Consider the following 19485-nt stretch of genomic DNA (forward strand, 5'->3'; position numbering starts at 1 on the left):
AACTCTAACTTTGATCCAATTCTGTAGAATGGCCCATATATCCTATTTGAAAAGGATTTGTTTCCAGGTATGACTATGTTCTAAAACTGTGCTTTTGACTTTCATTTTTATTTGGATTAGAAATATATATATATATAATATATATATATATATATATATATATATATATATATATATATATATATATATATATATTTATTATGCGGGTCATTGTCTTCTTAGGTGTGAATCACAGCATTATTTATGATCAATCACGCCCCCACACATATTACCTTTCCAAACAAAAAGTGTCTTACAAAATTTAAATCAATATATTGTTTTATGTGAATGATTAGGCTGGATGATTTTCAGATCATTTTGAAGCAAAAACTGTAGGCGACAACATACATTAGTCAAAAATTTGTAAGTATTTTGTGGCCTTAATTCAGAAACTTTAATTTTTAGTTTTTTTTCAATAACCATGCATACACATTATTCTCTCAAAAATCCAAACATGTACCTACATGTTGCTCATTTATTATGGTTGTAACGGTCACCAGCTGGAGTGCCCTTGAGAGCCACCAGAGGGCACTCCACACCAGACTATTATCACTCCCTCACAAACTACATTTCCCATAAGTCACTGCCTGGACTCATCATCACTGATTGGTTTCACCTGTGTCTCATTACCCTGTTAGTCTCAGCCTATTTATACCATGTTCACTCATTCACTCACTGCGAAGTTTTGTATGTTGTTGCACTGCCTTTTCCCTGGTTTCATGTCTCTTGGTTTTTGGATTTCTTGCGTGTTCCGTGGATTACTCTTTTGCCTCTGACCCTGCCTGTTTTGTTTGTTTGTTTGTTTGGACGGCCTACCTGTGTTTTGACCTATTGCCTGTATATTGGATTATGTGTCTGGATTGCCCCTTAATTAAAGCTGCATTTGGATCTCAACCTTCGTGTCTCGGAGCAGTTCGTAACAGAAAACTTCACCAACATGGATCCAGCAGTGAGACTTATGCGTTTCCGACAAGGAGACCGCAGTCTAGAGGACTATGTACTGAACTTTATCAACCTGGCTCAGCTGACAAACATGGGCGAGTTATGTTTAATGATCTTTTTCCGTGGAGGACTATCCGAGCCGTTCAGCTCCCTTATGCCACTTCATCACCGTAGCTGGAAACTTCAACATTATATTGTCCATGCTCTTTTGCTGGCTGGATCAACTCTTACTGTGGGTTTTGCAGAGTCCTGCAAACTGACAGTATCCACCAAGCCTGAGCTTCACGTCAGCCTTGCTGAGAACAGAGACTGTTCACGTCACGTCTGCTGATCCAGAGACTGCTAACGGCACGTCTGCCGATCCAGAGACTGTTCACGTCACGTCTGCCGATCCAGAGACTGTTCACGTCATGTCTGCCGAGCCAGTGTCTCCGGACAAGATGGCCGCCGCCGAACCAGTGTCTCCGGACAAGATGGCCGTCGAGCCAGTGTCTCCGGACAAGATGGCCGACGCCACATCACCTGAGCCCTCAGCAAAGATGGCCGCCACCACATGGGCTGACCCCTCAGCAGACATGGCCACCGCCACGCCTGAACCTGAGCCCTCATCAGAGATGGCTGCCGCCACGCCTGAATCTGAGCCCTCAGCAAAAATGGTCACCGCCACGGTGTCTGTTCCTGTTCCTGAGCCGGTGTCTGTTCCTGTTCCTGGGCCGGTGGCTGTTCCTGTTCCTGAGCCGGTGTCTGTTCCTGCCCATAACCCCATAGCCTCCCCCAAGGAAATTTTGGGGGGGGTAGGAGGTCCCTTGATAGGACCATGGAGGCCGCGCCACCATGGTCTCCTGAACTGTCTGGTCCGCCCTGTAGCCCTGAACCGCCAGGTCCACCTTGTCCCCCTGAACTGTCTCCTCCCTGGCCTCCTGAAGGGTTGTCTCCTCCCTGGCCTCCTGAAGGGTCGTCTCCTCCCTGGCCTCCTGAAGGGTCATCTCCTCCCTGGCCTCCTGAAGGGTCGTCTCCTCCCTGGCCGTTTGAAGGGTCGTCTCCTCCCTAGCCGCCTGAAGGGTCGTCTCCGCCCTTGGCCAACCCCAGATCCCCGCAAGGCCCTGCAGAGGTTTCAGAGCTTTGGCAATTTTTACCGATGATTAATTCGCAATTACAGCCAACTGGTCACCCTTCTTAATGCCTTGACCTCCACCAGGGTGACGTTCAGATGGTGTAGTGCAGCTGAAGTTGCATTTTTCAACCTAAAAGCCGCTTTTTTCCAGCTCCCATTCTTGTGACCCGTCGAGTCAGTTTGTGGTGGAGGTCAACGCGTCTGAGGTTCTTTCCCAGCACTCGGGAAAGTGTTTCTCGGACGACAAGATGCACCCTTGCGCATTGTATTCCTATTGTTTGTCACCTCCAGAACGTAACTACGATATTGGTAACAGCTGTTTGCAGTCAAGCTGGCGTTGGAGGAGTGGCGTCATTGTTTGTAAGACTCGGGGGTGCCTCTCGTCGTCTGGACCGATCACAAGAACCTTCAGTACATTAGATCTGCAAAACGCTTGAACTCTAGTTCTACCAGAAAGACTCGGGAGAATAAATACTGTGACAATTATCCATTTATTAACAACCCAGCAAGCAATAAAGTACTTTGGCGTAGGCCCCGTCCGTAGCTCGCAATCTGAGGGTCCGGACTCTGCATATCCTGCCTGAAGACGAAGGCAGAGGCGCAGCCGACCCCCGTGAGGTATGGGACCATCCTGGTGGTGGTGGGGAGGATGTAGGGAAGGATTTGACTTGGAAGGTGGTGGGGAGGATGGCAGTGAATTGGAGCGTCAGCATCTGCAAACTCAGACATGAGTAAGTATACCCAAGATATACCCATCTTTTATACCCAAGTATTAGAATGTGATTGGATAGATAAAAAAGGTAAAGTGACGTGACAATTAAGTCTTCCCGGCAGAACTTATGCTAAAGCTTTCATGATGGCTCGGTGGGTGCTTTTTTTCAGTAGTTTTGATTTTTCTATCTCATACCATCCGGGCTCTAAAAACATCAAGCCCGATGCTTTTTCTCACATTTTTGATCGTTGCAAGCATCCATCCTCTCCCGATTTCATCATGCTGTCACGTGGGAGATCGAATCGAAGGTCCGCAATGCTTACAAGGGGTAATGCCTCCGTCCAGTTGCCCACCAAGTCGTTTGTTTTGCCTGAGAATTTGCGGTCCAATGCGGTCTGCTGGGGTTCCAAGATCGCTTGTCATTCAGGAGTTAATCGTACCATTTTTCTAGTTAAAAAGCGGTTCTGGTGGCAGTCTGTGGCTCGAGACATTCATAATTTTGTTTTGGCCTGCTCAGGTTGTGTTGTCGATAAGACTTCCAATCAGCCCCTGGTGGGCCTCAGTCGCTGTCTGTCCCTTCGAGACCTTGGTCCCACATTGTGCTAGATTTTGTTACAGGCCTTCCACCTGCCAGTGCAACACGGTAGTTTTAACCATGGTTCTCGAAGGTGGCCCATTTTATTCCCCTACCTAAATTGCCTTCTGCTAGGAAGACAGCGGTTACTGTCATGGACCATGTTTTTCGGATGCTTGGCCTACCGATGGATGTGGTCTCTGACAGGGGACCCCAATTTGTGTCCAAAATTTGGCAAGGCAAGGCAAGTCAAGGTGTTGCAATGTTAGGTGTCTCAGAATCCATCCTCCTGGAGCCAGCAGCTATCATGGTTTGAGTATATGTCACAGGTCGGGGTGGGCCAAACCAGACTGCACCCACCCCTAACCCACTATCACCCAGAGGAGCGTATCAAAGGAGGAGGCAGGAGGCAGGAGTAAAAGGAATAACAACTTTATTTTGTATTAAAAGCAATTAAGAAGTCCTAGTCTAAAATTCCTTGTCCTCTCCTTCCCAGGGACCCAGAGCAGTACCGCCGCGGGTATGAACCGGCGAGACTCCCAGTGGGAGAGCGTTGGACAGGGGAGTATCACGGGTGAGTAGGGAGAACGGAGATCACTTCCTCCACAGACTGGCGTCAGACTCACAGTGGGAGAGCGTTGGACAGGTGAGTATCACAGATGAGTAGAGAGAACGGAGATCACTTCCTTCACAGACTGGCGTCAGACTCACAGTGGGAGAGCGTTGGACAGGTGAATATCACAGGTGAGTAGAGAAATCCCAGCTCGCTCCCTCACAGACGGATGCCAGACTCACGGTGGGAGAGCAGTGGAAGAGCGTTAGACAGGTGAGTATCTCCAGTGAGTAGAGGGATCAAGGCTCGGCTGCAGCAGACTCCAAGTCGCAAGCGAAACGGGGCTTCACTAGGACAGACAGAATCAACTTCAACAGCAGTGCACAGTTCTCACGTGTGTTACAGGGGACAGATAACTTCACACCATGCAGGTAGGCTTAGGGCTGCAGCAGACACAGTCGCAGGCTAAACGGAGCTTCTCTAGGACAGACAGAATCAACTTCAACAGCAGTGTACAGTTCTCACGTGTGTTGCAGGGGACAGATAACTTCACACCATGCAGGTAGGCTTAGGGCTGCAGCAGACTCACAGTCACAGGCTGAACGGGGCTTCTCTAGGACAGACAGAATCAACTTCAACAGCAGTATACAGTTCTCACGTGTGTTGCAGGGGACAGATAACTTCACACCATGCAGGTAGGCTTAAGGTTGCAGCAGACTCACAGTCGCAGGCTGAACGGGGCTTCTCTAGGACAGACAGAATCAACTTCAACAGCAGTGTACAGTTCTCACGTGTGTTGCAGGGGACAGATAACTTCACACCATGCAGGTAGGCTTAGGGCTGCAGCAGACTCACAGTCGCAGGCTGAACGGGGCTTCTCTAGGACAGACAGAATCAACTTCAACAGCAGTATACAGTTCTCACGTGTGTTGCAGGGGACAGATAACTTCACACCATGCAGGTAGACTTAGGGCTGCAGCAGACTCAGTCGCAGGCTGAACGGGGCTTCTCTAGGACAGACAGAATCAACTTCAACAGCAGTATACAGTTCTCACGTGTGTTGCAGGGGACAGATAACTTCACACCATGCAGGTAGGCTTAGGGCTGCAGCAGACTCACAGTCGCAGGCTGAACGGGGCTTCTCTAGGACAGACAGAATCAACTTCAACAGCAATATACAGTTCTCAAATGGGGTGATGTTGTCTCGCAGAGGTTCTTCTTTCTAGACACCGCACGTAGATGTAAGCAATCTCACTCAGCTCTCACAGTAAATAGTAGATCCCCAGGGCACATGGGCAGTTGCGGGGCAATAACAGGTATTCTTCCACACACACACACTGCAATCCAACTCTAAACATGTATTCGTGAGGGGAAACGTCAATTTACACACTGCAATTCCACTCTTCTAGTGCGCATAAGGCCAGCACTCACCCACAGATCCTGGTCTACCGGACTGATGATCGCCAGGGGCGGACAGGACACTCCAGAGATTTGTCTTCAAGGTCACAGACGGACTTCACTCTGCTGGACTCCAATCGGGGAGAGGAGATGAGGAAATCAACAAGAATCAATATTTCACTCGGTGAAGGGTGTACACATGCTCCAAACACTTCAATCCAATACCCAATTTAGTGTAGAACACATGCAGTTATGAGATCCAGTTTGATAACTACTCATCTGTCTCTTCCCCAGCTCAGTCAGCGAATTTCATTCCTCTTGGCCGTCCCCGAGTCCTCTCAAATAACACTCCTTTTCCTTCAAGACAACCCCTCAACTGCAGTTCCATAAACAAATCCCCACGGGAGAGAAGCAACCAACGATCAGGGGGAAGAACAATCCAGATCAACGGGGCAGAAGAACAGCGCAACACCACAGCATGGCATGGCACCGCACCACACAGCACAACCCCGCACCACACAGCACAACGCAGCCTTCTCTTCCTTGTGTGTTTTTATCCTGTCAAGAAGCGGGAGTGGTCTCAATCAAACACTCAACGTGAAGCCCTTACACCTGTCACCAATCTGCCGTTTAGTTGTCATGACGACAAACACTCATACAGGTCCGGGGATGGTGTTACGCTGAAAACGTCCCGACGGGAACAATTCTCCAGAGGGGAATTGTTCCGGGGCTGTTTGTCACCCCGTGACATACCCCCCCGCCAAACCGTTCTAGTCCCGAGAACGGTCTCCCAACACCCAGTCTCCGTACCTGGCTGGAGGCTGGCCCGATTCTCCCGCTGAGAACGTCGAAGTGGAGAGCGGGGGGCTTCAGGTCGTGGGGCCCATGGAGCACCCATGAAAATTGGCATGACGGGTTGCCGATTCCCAGGCTCTTCCCCCTCTGCCCTCTCGGCCTCTGACCGCTCAACTCAAGGTGAACCCTGCCGACTACGCCAAATGTCTGTCACAGGTCGGGGTGGGCCAAACCAGACTGCACCCACCCCTAACCCACTATCACCCAGAGGAGCGTATCAAAGGAGGCGGCAGGAGGCAGGAGTAAAAGGAATAACAACTTTATTTTGTATTAAAAGCAATTAAGAAGTCCTAGTCTAAAATTCCTTGTCCTCTCCTTCCCAGGGACCCAGAGCAGCACCGCCGCGGGTATGAACCGGCGAGACTCCCAGTGGGAGAGCGTTGGACAGGGGAGTATCACGGGTGAGTAGGGAGAACGGAGATCACTTCCTCCACAGACTGGCGTCAGACTCACAGTGGGAGAGCGTTGGACAGGTGAGTATCACAGATGAGTAGAGAGAACGGAGATCACTTCCTTCACAGACTGGCGTCAGACTCACAGTGGGAGAGCGTTGGACAGGTGAATATCACAGGTGAGTAGAGAAATCCCAGCTCGCTCCCTCACAGACGGATGCCAGACTCACGGTGGGAGAGCAGTGGAAGAGCGTTAGACAGGTGAGTATCTCCAGTGAGTAGAGGGATCAAGGCTCGGCTGCAGCAGACTCCAAGTCGCAAGCGAAACGGGGCTTCACTAGGACAGACAGAATCAACTTCAACAGCAGTGCACAGTTCTCACGTGTGTTACAGGGGACAGATAACTTCACACCATGCAGGTAGGCTTAGGGCTGCAGCAGACACAGTCGCAGGCTAAACGGAGCTTCTCTAGGACAGACAGAATCAACTTCAACAGCAGTGTACAGTTCTCACGTGTGTTGCAGGGGACAGATAACTTCACACCATGCAGGTAGGCTTAGGGCTGCAGCAGACTCACAGTCACAGGCTGAACGGGGCTTCTCTAGGACAGACAGAATCAACTTCAACAGCAGTATACAGTTCTCACGTGTGTTGCAGGGGACAGATAACTTCACACCATGCAGGTAGGCTTAAGGTTGCAGCAGACTCACAGTCGCAGGCTGAACGGGGCTTCTCTAGGACAGACAGAATCAACTTCAACAGCAGTGTACAGTTCTCACGTGTGTTGCAGGGGACAGATAACTTCACACCATGCAGGTAGACTTAGGGCTGCAGCAGACTCAGTCGCAGGCTGAACGGGGCTTCTCTAGGACAGACAGAATCAACTTCAACAGCAGTATACAGTTCTCACGTGTGTTGCAGGGGACAGATAACTTCACACCATGCAGGTAGGCTTAGGGCTGCAGCAGACTCACAGTCGCAGGCTGAACGGGGCTTCTCTAGGACAGACAGAATCAACTTCAACAGCAATATACAGTTCTCAAATGGGGTGATGTTGTCTCGCAGAGGTTCTTCTTTCTAGACACCGCACGTAGATGTAAGCAATCTCACTCAGCTCTCACAGTAAATAGTAGATCCCCAGGGCACATGGGCAGTTGCGGGGCAATAACAGGTATTCTTCCACACACACACACACTGCAATCCAACTCTAAACATGTATTCGTGAGGGGAAACGTCAATTTACACACTGCAATTCCACTCTTCTAGTGCGCATAAGGCCAGCACTCACCCACAGATCCTGGTCTACCGGACTGATGATCGCCAGGGGCGGACAGGACACTCCAGAGATTTGTCTTCAAGGTCACAGACGGACTTCACTCTGCTGGACTCCAATCGGGGAGAGGAGATGAGGAAATCAACAAGAATCAATATTTCACTCGGTGAAGGGTGTACACATGCTCCAAACACTTCAATCCAATACCCAATTTAGTGTAGAACACATGCAGTTATGAGATCCAGTTTGATAACTACTCATCTGTCTCTTCCCCAGCTCAGTCAGCGAATTTCATTCCTCTTGGCCGTCCCCGAGTCCTCTCAAATAACACTCCTTTTCCTTCAAGACAACCCCTCAACTGCAGTTCCATAAACAAATCCCCACGGGAGAGAAGCCACCAACGATCAGGGGGAAGAACAATCCAGATCAACGGGGCAGAAGAACAGCGCAACACCACAGCATGGCATGGCACCGCACCACACAGCACAACCCCGCACCACACAGCACAACGCAGCCTTCTCTTCCTTGTGTGTTTTTATCCTGTCAAGAAGCGGGAGTGGTCTCAATCAAACACTCAACGTGAAGCCCTTACACCTGTCACCAATCTGCCGTTTAGTTGTCATGACGACAAACACTCATACAGGTCCGGGGATGGTGTTACGCTGAAAACGTCCCGACGGGAACAATTCTCCAGAGGGGAATTGTTCCGGGGCTGTTTGTCACCCCGTGACATATATGCATAACTCGCTACAAGTATTGTCCACGGGCCTCTCTCCGTTCGAAGGTAGTTTAGCAGCCACCAATTTTTCATAACCTGGAATACGAGTTTGCGGTTCCCTTCGCTCACGCTTTCGTCCAGAAGTGCCATCGAACCTGGAGGAAAACCAGAAGGGCTCTACTTCGGGTGCGAGCATGCACTAAGGCCCAGGCCGATCGCCACCTTCAAATCCTCCTGTATACATAGTTGGTCAAAAGTTTGGCTTTCTACTCCGAACATTCCTCTCCGCACCTTTTGTAATAAGCTTGTTTCCAAATGTATTGCCCCGTTCACTGTAACTTAAGTCCTTAGTCCAGTGGCAGTACGCCTCAAACTTCCTCTGGTGTACAGGAGAATAATTAGGTTTTTTATGCACCTAAAATAAAACCCATTTTTTGTTCACCTATTAACCTGTTAAGCTGCAACCCCACTTTTGAAAAATCCCCAGAAATGACATACCCAAACTGAAACAGATACAGTTCATGAACCCTTTGTACTAAAAGCACAAGTATGATCTCATTTGAAAGCTGACACCTGGCAGTTTATTGTAAATGTAGAATTAATTATTGTCATAATGACAAAAATTGTTATAAATAGCTTCAAAGTTTTGTAAAGTTATTAGAAATTAATTTTAATGAAACATCCTCATGAAAATAAAATTGAAGTTGGCCCTGGAGCAATCTAGAAATGCACTACAGCTAAAGCCACATGTCTAAACATTTTATGTTTAAAATCTGAAGATAATAAGTCCAAAACTCTGTATTTAGTGAAATGTTTTTCAAGACCATGTCAGTTGACTTTATTTTGATTTGAGGCTAAAATGCTGCTGATGTTTAGTCATCTTTTAAGTCATCCATTCAGTCTTATTGTCTCTATTGTTTTGTGGTGCAAACGATCCCCATTCAGTCTCAGTCTCCCTCTGCACACATTCACACTTCTCCAGCCTGGTTATGGCTCTAAATATGCATTTCTTTTGTTTGCATTATAGTTACTAACGACTGGCTATTCACATGCTATTCATTGGGTTTCAATCCCTAAATTCTTTTCTCAAAGTTCACCTCACATTTTAAATAAAGAATAAAGAACATTCTTGAATAAAGAAACTTTCAGTAAGCATTCAAAAAAACATAAAAGTATAACTTCTAGGTTGCAGGTGCACCTAGGGAGCTAGCATGTTAGCTTAGCACACCATTAATACATGACAATTTATGAGATTAAAACCATGTTTGTGCTCCAAACTTACTTTAAAACGCAAGTGGAGTATTTTAAATAATCTTCTGTAATCTAATTTGGCTTCAGATAAAAAAATCAGACAGAAAATATACTATTGTATACTGTTCTGCACAATGATAGTCTATATAGATTAGCATTACATTATAAATATAATCTATTATTATGAAAATACCTGGCATGGCTTGGAAAACACAGGTAACTCAAATATCATTGCAATCATGTTTATTGTCTTCAAAACATCTGTATCTGCATTTTACAGCGCGAACTCTGTAGCTTTGTGTGTACCAGTGACGTCCTGGAATGTCACATGATCATGGCTCTTCTTCATGTTCCATATATGGACATTTATTGTGCATATAGCGCCCTCAGGCTATTGGTATGAATTGAAAACACAGTATCAGAGTATGCAAGCGCTCATAATGATTACATCGACGCATTTGGGTATAAATTCAATAAATATTATTCCTGTCTATAGAAATATGATGTGAATCTATGAGAATATATCAATATTTCTCCAAATCTGCACATTTTTGAGCTAAAGCCCTGAGGGACGTTGTTTTGTGTATCGCTGTCATGACGACGGCACGGGAGTTTTTTTATGAATGAAAGTGGCTGACGCGCACAATTCATATTAAAGGTATCGACTCATTTTTTCATTTCATAACTCCTGACACAAATTAAGAAATAACTGTCGCTATAAGTTTCTCAGAATACAATAGTGGTCAAATACTGAAACTTGAGTATTATATCTTTTTAATGATGTATAGTTTGTCGAAGTATAACATTAAATCTGATAGTAACTTTGAGCTATATATAAAAAAAAAGCTTCAGTGCGCCGACGCACTGGTGCAGCTTAACAGGTTAACCACCCATCCCCATCGCCGCATCTCTTATACGGGGAACCTGTCTCTTCAGTCAAACATATTCTGGACTCGAGATGGAAGGGATGCAGATTCCAGTACTTGGTGGACTGGGAGGGTTACGGTCCGGAGGAGAGAAGTTGGGTTCCTGCAAGAGACATATTGGATTACTCCTTGATCGATGATTACATTCGACAGGTAAGTTCTCATGGGAGCACCAGGAGGCACTCCTAGGAGGAGGGGTACTGTCAGGGTTTGCAAGTCTATGGCTTCTTACTTGTCTTCTGTGATTGTGTGTGTTTGTCACCTGCGTTGCTGGGAAACCCATGATCACTGATTAGTGATCGGGCTCACCTGCGTCTCATCAGCCTCGCTATATCTTGGGCCTGTGTTTGTTCATTCCGTGTCAGATCATTGTTTTGCTCACTACTCGTTCTCTGTGCAGTGTCTCCTGTCTTCTGTGTCCTGTGCTCCAGTTCCAGTTCCTGCCTGTTTCCTGGATTATTTGAACCTTCCTTGTGGATTTCTCTCACTGGACTTCTGCCTTGGATATTTTGTCATCATCTGCCCATTGCAGTCTCTGCGTTGCCAAGGCTCATCATGTTCATCCACGACTTTCTTACCGTTGCACTGTTTATTTCAAGTTATTTCTGAAATTAACTGTTTTATTGCACTTGCAATTGAATCCTGAGTCATTTACCTGACACAGTGTTTCCAATTGGTCTTATACTGAGATAAATATTTACAATAAAATTCACTTAACTTCCATCTTTTATTGGTATTTTGTATATAACCATATAAAAGCTTTCAATGACCAGTCTTTTATGAAAGGTTTTTTAGAATATAGATCAGATTAGATCTGATAGGTCTATGAATATTGAAGTAGTGGGTTGGTTGACAGCTGAATATTCAAACATCATGGTAAAATGAGGTGGTCGCTGATCTTCCAGAAGTATAAAACTGAGTCATATTAGTGGCAAGCATCTTCACACAGAGTCTAATCTCCAAGTTAGATCTATCATGGACATGTCTAACTGGGGACTGACAAACATGAGCAATCAAACAATCCAATACTGCTTTCCACACAACAATTTGTCTTGTACCAGAAGTATCGGACCTGAAGCAGAGTACATTATTGTGTACATTTTCATCGCTGTAACATCGGTGTTCACCGTGTTTCTGAACCTGTTGGTGATCATCTCCATCTCGCACTTCAAGCAGCTCCACACTCCCACCAATGTGCTGATCTTCTCTCTGGCAGTGGCTGATCTGATCACAGGACTGATTCTCATGCCAGTGCAGGGAATGAAACTGATTGAGCCATGCTGGTACTTTGGAGAAATATTTTGCTCAATATTTCTTCTTATTCTTTATGTGGTTGTCACAGCATCTCTTGGTAATATGATTATTATTTCTTTGGATCGATACATTGCTGTGAATGACCCTTTGCGCTATCCAATAAGAGTCAGTAATAACAGAGCTATTGTTTCTATTGTTGTAAACTGGTTATTCTCCTTCTTATATAATTTTTATCTGTTGTATGAGTTTGTAATGTATCCAGAGATGAACCACACATGTATTGGAGAATGCATTATTTCTGTTAAGTTGGAAAATATAATACTAGATTCCATTGTTTGTTTAGTGGCTCCTTGTTGTATAATTATTCCTTTATATGTGAAAATCTGCTTTGTAGCAAACTATCAAGCTAAGCATTTAAATTCAGTCACAGACAAAAAGGCCAAATCAGAAAAAAAGGCTACAAGAACCTTAGGGATTGTAGTACTGGTTTATCTTCTTTGCTGGATGCCATATTATTTAACTAGTCTTTCTTTGGGGCATAATGAAAATGACTCTCTTATAATTAATGTAATGTATTGGATCGTATGCATGAATTCCGGTATGAATCCACTTATATATGCAATGTTTTATCGATGGTTCAGACTGTCAGCAAAATACATTTTGACACTGAAAATATTTGGACCTTCATCGGCATACTTAAATCTGTTCCCAGAAGAGAAATGATCATTTACACTCTCATGCAAATGTAAATGAGATAATGTGTCTCCAAAATCAAATAGATTTTTTTGTTAAGCACATCCTTATAACATTAGATAGCATGTAAAAGCTGTTTTTTGAATATGGTGACTGACATGTATATTGTGAGCATATTTGTTAGTGACACTGTCTGCTCCATTTGCTACGTCTGAAAGTGAAAGCACAGCAAAATTGTAGTGGTGCTGCTTGGAAGATAGATGTTAAAAGTCAATTTAACATTTGTCACACTAAAATAGTTATTATTTAATCTTTATTAGTAGAAAGCAAGGTACAATATATTTTGATTCATGACCATGGTAACTTTGCACTTACAGTTAAACAATTGAGACAAATTTCACAACATGAGCTTAAATGATTGATGATGGGTAAGAGTTATGTTTAATCATTATAATGATAAGTATTATTAAGGTCTTCATATCTCCGGTTTTCTGGCTGTTTTTTTTTTTTTTTTTTTTTTTTGCCTTATAAAAAAGAACGAACCAATAAACCAGTATGACGTCCAGTTAGTAATACCCTTATTTTGTATTTATTCAGTGTTAAGCATGTAATAAAAAAAAACAAAAACAAAAAAAAAAACATTTAATTCATCAAAGTTTATATTATGCATGGCATTAACGTGAAGAATGTTAAATTTCGAACTTGCAGAAATTTTCCATAAATTCTGTTTAATTTTTAATGTGCATTCAGTTCCTGAATAATACAAATATATATATATTGGAACAATATTTCAAGTTTCATTTTATAAAGTTCTGAAGGAGAAAATGTTGATTCATTAACACTGTCAAACAATCCCAATTGAGTTTCGGTTCACAGCTCTCAGTGATGTGTCGGGTCCTCGCAATAGAAGCAATTTTTTCTGGAATGAGTGGGAACCCAGTGTGCCTGTAGCTTTCTTTATTTCTGTTTTGATGAGTGACAGAAAAAGCAATGCCTATTAAGCATGTATGGCATATCTAATCTGTCTAAACCAAGCTGTTATATGAGGTCAAACAAATATATTGTAAATACAGAGGGCGCTTTAACAGGACGCAATGGCAAACTCTGTTTTAGATGCAGTGTGAGTATACAGTACACAGTTTTATTGTCTAGAGCAGTGCTTCTCAAACCTGTCCCGGAGACTGTAAAACACTGAATACACCAAAATGGCAAAAAAAAATAAAAAATAAAGACTGGGCTCACTAAGATAGTTCTGTCCAATCCTGCTCCTGGAGGGCCACTGTCCTGCAGAGCGTCAAATGCACCTGAACCTGCTCTTCAGGATTACTAGAAAATTCCAGGCAGGTGTTTTGGAGCAGGTGGGAGCTACATCCTGTGGGACATATAACTGTATGAGGTGGCAAGAGATGCCTTTTACCTCACTCTCAGGGTAAAAGGCACCCAGTATTGAAACAAGCACTGTAGTTTTGCATAATACAATCTACATTAATACTTGTTCAAAACAACCACTTATAAAAGCTGTTACTGGGACAGTACCCTTTCAAAATAGTACACTTTAGGTACCAATATATACCTTTAGGGGCAAAAAAGGTACAGATATACCTCTGAAAGGGTATCACCCTAGTGACAGCTTTTGTACCTTTTTTTCCTGAGACTATATAAAAAAAACACCAACCACCATTAAAAATGTCATCCATGACCAGCCCCCATTACCTGACCTTGACACAGACTGCAAATCTGACAATGAGGACTCTGGCTCTAAAAAAGAGGTTCTGGGTGCTTTCTGGGCTTCAGGGCCTCAATCCTACAGAACAGAGAGCGGACAAGAAGTGAAGTGAGAGACAGAGGAGGTGATGGCATCTAAAAGGATCTCAAGTTGGTACTCTGAATCAGTCAACAAACTTGGTGAGTCATGGCATCTTCTCCTGTTATTGGCAGTTGCACTTCATGCCACATAGCCTTCTCTGTCAGCAGTGAGGGTTATTCATGTGATAAATGCAGGGAGATTGCAGAACCAGAGACCCAGATCCAAACTTCAATAGAGGATCATAAGAATGGAAGGGCTATAGATACTGCTTTAGATGCGACTACCTTAGCAAGCCCCGTACATTCCATTTGTAGATCCCCCGCAGTAGGTCAACAGGGTGACTGTGAGAAAACAGTAGCGGGACTATAATTCCGTTCCAATTAGTACATCAAACAGGTTCTCCCCACTCAGTGACCTGTTCAAAACCTGTTGAAAGTGTCCTAGTTATTGACAATTGTATTGTACGGAATGTGAAAATAGAGACACCAGCCACCATAGTCACATGTTTGCTGGGAGCCAGACCACCTGACATCAAATCAGATTCATGCTGAAAAAAACACTCTAAGATTGTTATTCACATCGGCACTAATGATGTCTAACTTTGACAGTCAGAGATCACAAAGTATAACATAAAAGAGGTGTGTGAACTCACATGTACGATGTCAGACACTGTAATTTGCACTGCACCCCTTCCGGTTCGCCAGTGTTGCTTAAATACATGTTTACATGGGATGATAACGCAACATTTGAGTGAGATGTAACTTTTGCCATGTATGAAGTAGTAGAAACAACCAAGAGCAGCACAGAGTTAACAATTAAGTTATATTTATTTGTGAGGACAGAAAAAGTTACAGCAAAGAACAAATATTAGAATAAAAAAATAAACAAAACAAGAGTGTCGCCAAATTAATAAAATAATCAAAAACCAAATTGCCATAACTATTAACCCATCCTCTAAACTACTTGCAAAAGAAAAATGGAGAAACAAAACTTAGTTTTCAGCGTATGTCGACGCCTTAAATAAACTACGCTGATTAAAACAAAATACAATTAATGGCGATCAATCTTCAACTAACTAACACAGAAAAACCTACCTACCGATGTTACAAAGGTTCTCAGATCAATCAGTCAAATGGCTGACAGATGGCTGCATTTCATCAATATAGCTACTTACGATTCTATCAACAACATGTAGGTTTTTGTACCAAACAGAAACACATGTACAAATTAAATTAGAACTTCCTACCGAGTGGTTTGTTACAACGCAGTGCTTTTTACTTTGACTGTCAGCGTGTAATACAAGAATACTACACACCCTACATCATCACAACAACGAAACTACATCAAACTAATCATTAAGGTTGTAAGCTGGCTGTTCGGCTCGACTAGGGACACAGGTTTTAAGTGAGGTCTGATGCTGATCCCTCACTACTCATTCATGGTGAACAGGGCCTTTTAATCTGCCGGCATGCCAGCAGATTGGTCACGCTGATCATGACGTCGAGCGTCCTGGCGTCACAGGTATGATGGACAGCTATATGATCCAATGATCGCAACCTAACAAAAGAGTTTACAAATACTGAAGAGAAAGAACAAAATACAAAACACACGTGGAACATAACAGCCGGAGTGATGAGATACTTAGCAGTCTGTCATCACTCAATGGCTGGCTGTCAAAGTAGTGTCCGCAGAATAACACAGGGTCCATAGACAATTGGAAAACTAACACAGAAACACAGTCCCCTTCTTGAACTGCCACCTTACCGTGGTGGAGGGGTTTGAGTACCCGAATGACCCTAGGAGCTATGTTGTCAGGGGCTATATGCCCCTGGTAGGGTCTCCCAAGGCAAACAGGTCCTAGGTGACGGGTCAGACTAAGAGCAGTTCAAAAACCCTTTATGATGCTAATAAATTCGAGGACCGTGACGTCCTGGAGCCAGGCCCGGGGTTGGGGCTCGTATGCGAGCGCCTGGCGGTTGGGCCTCCTCCCATGGGGTCCGGCAGGGCTCGGCCCGAAGGAGCGACGTGGGGCCGCCCTCCCATGTGCTCACCACCTGTAGGAGGGACCGTAAGGGGCCGGTGCTTAGTGGATTGGGCGGCAGTCGAAGGCGGGGGCATCGACAACTCGATCCCTGGACACGGAAACTAGCTCTAGGGACGTGGAACGTCACCTCTCTGGTGGGGAAGGAGCCTGAGACTGTGCGTGAGGTTCAGAGGTTCCGACTAGAGATAGTTGGGATCACCTCCACGCAAGGCTTGGGCTCTGGAACCACACTCCTGGAGAGAGGATGGACTCTTTACCCCTCTGTCATATGGAGTTCCTCAGGGTTCAGTTTTAGGTCCTATTTAGTTTTTATTGTATATTAGCCCTCTTGGTGAAATAATTTGTAATTTTAATAATGCGTCTTATCACTTTTGTGCTAACGACATTCAGTCGTACTGCTCATTCAAAGAGTCAGAGTTAGGTAAATTAACTGATTTATTGGAATGCCTGTCATGCATTAAGACTTGGTTACACAACATTTACAACTGAATACAAAAAAGACTGAAACTTTGATCATTGCCCCAGAAAAAAACTACCCCAAATTAAACAACACCTCGGTTCCTTGGACTCATCCGTCCAGTTGAGCCTAAGAAACCTTGGTGTTTTACTTGACCAATCGATGTCTCTGGATGGTCATTCTAGACAGTTGGTCAGAAACTGTTTTTATCATTTGAGAAATATCTCTAACTTGAGAACGATACTGCCCAAAGCTACCATGGAGATGATCATTCATGCTTTTATTTCTTCACGGTTAGATTATTGTAATTCTCTTATTACTTGTTTTAACAAAGTTTCTCTGAGCCGTCTCCAATTGGTGCAAAACGCAGCAGCCAGGCTATTAACAGGAACCAACAGAAGGGCACACATTACTCAGATTTTATTTATTCTCCACTGGCTTCCAGTCAAATTTAGAATTGATTATACATTTTTAGTTTTAACTTTTAGAGCACTACATGGCCAGACCCCCCAATATATCAAAGACATGTTGACCCCTTACTCTTCCTTCCGCACTCTTCGTTCCTCAGGTCAAAATCTCCTGATTGTCCCCAAAACCCGCCTTAAAACTCGGGGAGACCGCTCCTTTCAAGCTGTTGCTCCCAAACTGTAGAATGCTCTGCCACTGTCGCTGCGTGTGGCCGATTCTTTTGATTCTTTTAAAAAACAGCTGAAGACACTTCTATTTAGACAAGCTTTCAGTTGACAGAGCTATTATGTTTTATGTTTTGTATGATGTTTTCTATTTGTTAAATTTGTTAACTTGTTACATGTAAAGCACTTTGTGATTTTATCTGTGATAGGTGCTATATAAATAAAGTTTACTTATTTACTTGCTTTACCACTTTGGAGTTGCCCATGGTGAGAGGCGGCGGGCTGGTGTGGGTTTGCTTATAGCCCCCCAGCTCAGCCGCTATGTGTTGGAGTTCACCCCAGTAAACGAGAGGGTCGCTTCCCTGCGCCTTCGGGTAGGGGATAGGTCTCTCACTGTCGTGTGCGCCTACGGGCCAAACGGCAGTTCTTGGGGTCTCTGGGAGGGGTGCTGGAAAGTGGTCCGACTGGGGACTCCGTCGTTCTACTGGGGGACTTCAACGCCCACGTGGGCAGCAACAGTGACACCTGGAGGGGCGTCATTGGGAGGAACGGCCCCCCTTATCTGAACCCGAGTGGTGTTCTGTTATTGGACTTCTGTGCTAGTTACAGCTTGTCCATAACAAACACCATGTTCAAGCATAAAGGGTGTCCATCAGTGCACATGGCACCAGGACACCCTAGGCCGGAGGTCGATGATCGACTTTGTGGTCATTTCATCTGACCTCCGGCCGTATGTCTTGGACACTTGGGTGAAGAGAGGGGCGGAGCTGTCAACTGATCTCCACCTGGTGGTGAGCTGGATCCGATGGCGAGGGAGGAAGCTGGACAGACTCGGCAGACCCAAACGTACTGTGAGGGTCTGTTGGGAATTTTTGGCCGAATCCCCTGCCAGAGAGATCTTCAACTTCCACCTCCGGCAGAGCTTCGACCGGATCCCGAGGAAGTCTGGAAATATTGAGTCCGAGTGGACCATGTTCTCCACCTCCATTGTCAACGCGGCCACTCAGAGCTGTGGCCATAAAGTCTCCGGTGCCTGTCGAGGCAGCAATCCCCGAACCCGGTGGTGGACACCGGAAGTAAGGGATGCCGTAAAGCTGAAGAAGGAGTCCTATTGGGCCTGGCTGGCTTGTGGGACTCCTGAGGCAGCTGACGGGTACCGGAAAGCCAAGCGAACTGCAGCGCGGGTGGTTGTGAATGCAAAAAAAATCGGGCTTGGGAGGAGTTCGGTGAGGCCATGGAGAAGGACTACGGGTTGGGCTCGAAGAGATTCTGGCAAACCGTCAAGTCAAGTCATCTTCATTTATATAGCGCTTTTAACAATGTAGATTGTTTCAAAGCAGCTTTACAGAAATAAACGTATAATTTAAGGTAACAGAGAATGTTTTGGCTTTATAGCGGTTCTTTAATAAAGTTATTTTACAGCTAAAGTTAGTTTTGATTGATTCGCTTCCATCGCAACGATCATTTGTTATTAAATAAGGGGCCGCCAAGAAGACACCATTCTCTTTACACAAACTTTAAACGCGATCCTGTGAGAAACGCTGATGGCGTTCACATGCGCATTAAGAATTGGTTCTATAGTTATGTGCGTTTGAATATATGTGTGCAGATTTGTTATTCCCTACAAACCAAGCCTAAACAAATTACTGGTGTTTCCTTATAGTTTTGATTCAGAATTTTATTTGATCAATTCGGGGTAGATACGCAAATTGAGTTTTCCCGACGATGCTTTATCTGTAGAGGGGTGAAGGGATCCTCCATAGGGAGAGACTAGTTGGCACTTCAGCACTGCGTTGTCATCGGGTCCAGGCGAAGGGCCTTCATCAGATCTGGATACGGCCTGGATCCGGC

General features: G+C 44.8%; 1 protein-coding gene across 1 annotated transcript; it reads left to right on the forward strand.

Annotated features, from left to right (window-relative positions):
* Positions 1 to 11728: 11728 nt before the first annotated feature.
* Positions 11729 to 12724, forward strand: LOC308681645 (trace amine-associated receptor 7c-like; the record flags this gene model as incomplete). The annotated part of the gene is made up of 1 exon (XM_081350730.1): positions 11729 to 12724. One exon carries the CDS (start codon positions 11729 to 11731, stop codon positions 12722 to 12724), a length of 996 nt encoding a protein of 331 aa, XP_081206856.1.
* Between the last annotated feature and the right edge of the window lie 6761 nt (positions 12725 to 19485).

This window comes from Scardinius erythrophthalmus (genome assembly GCF_964197995.2).
Source record: "Scardinius erythrophthalmus genome assembly, chromosome: 21".
Lineage (NCBI taxonomy): Eukaryota > Metazoa > Chordata > Actinopteri > Cypriniformes > Leuciscidae > Scardinius > Scardinius erythrophthalmus.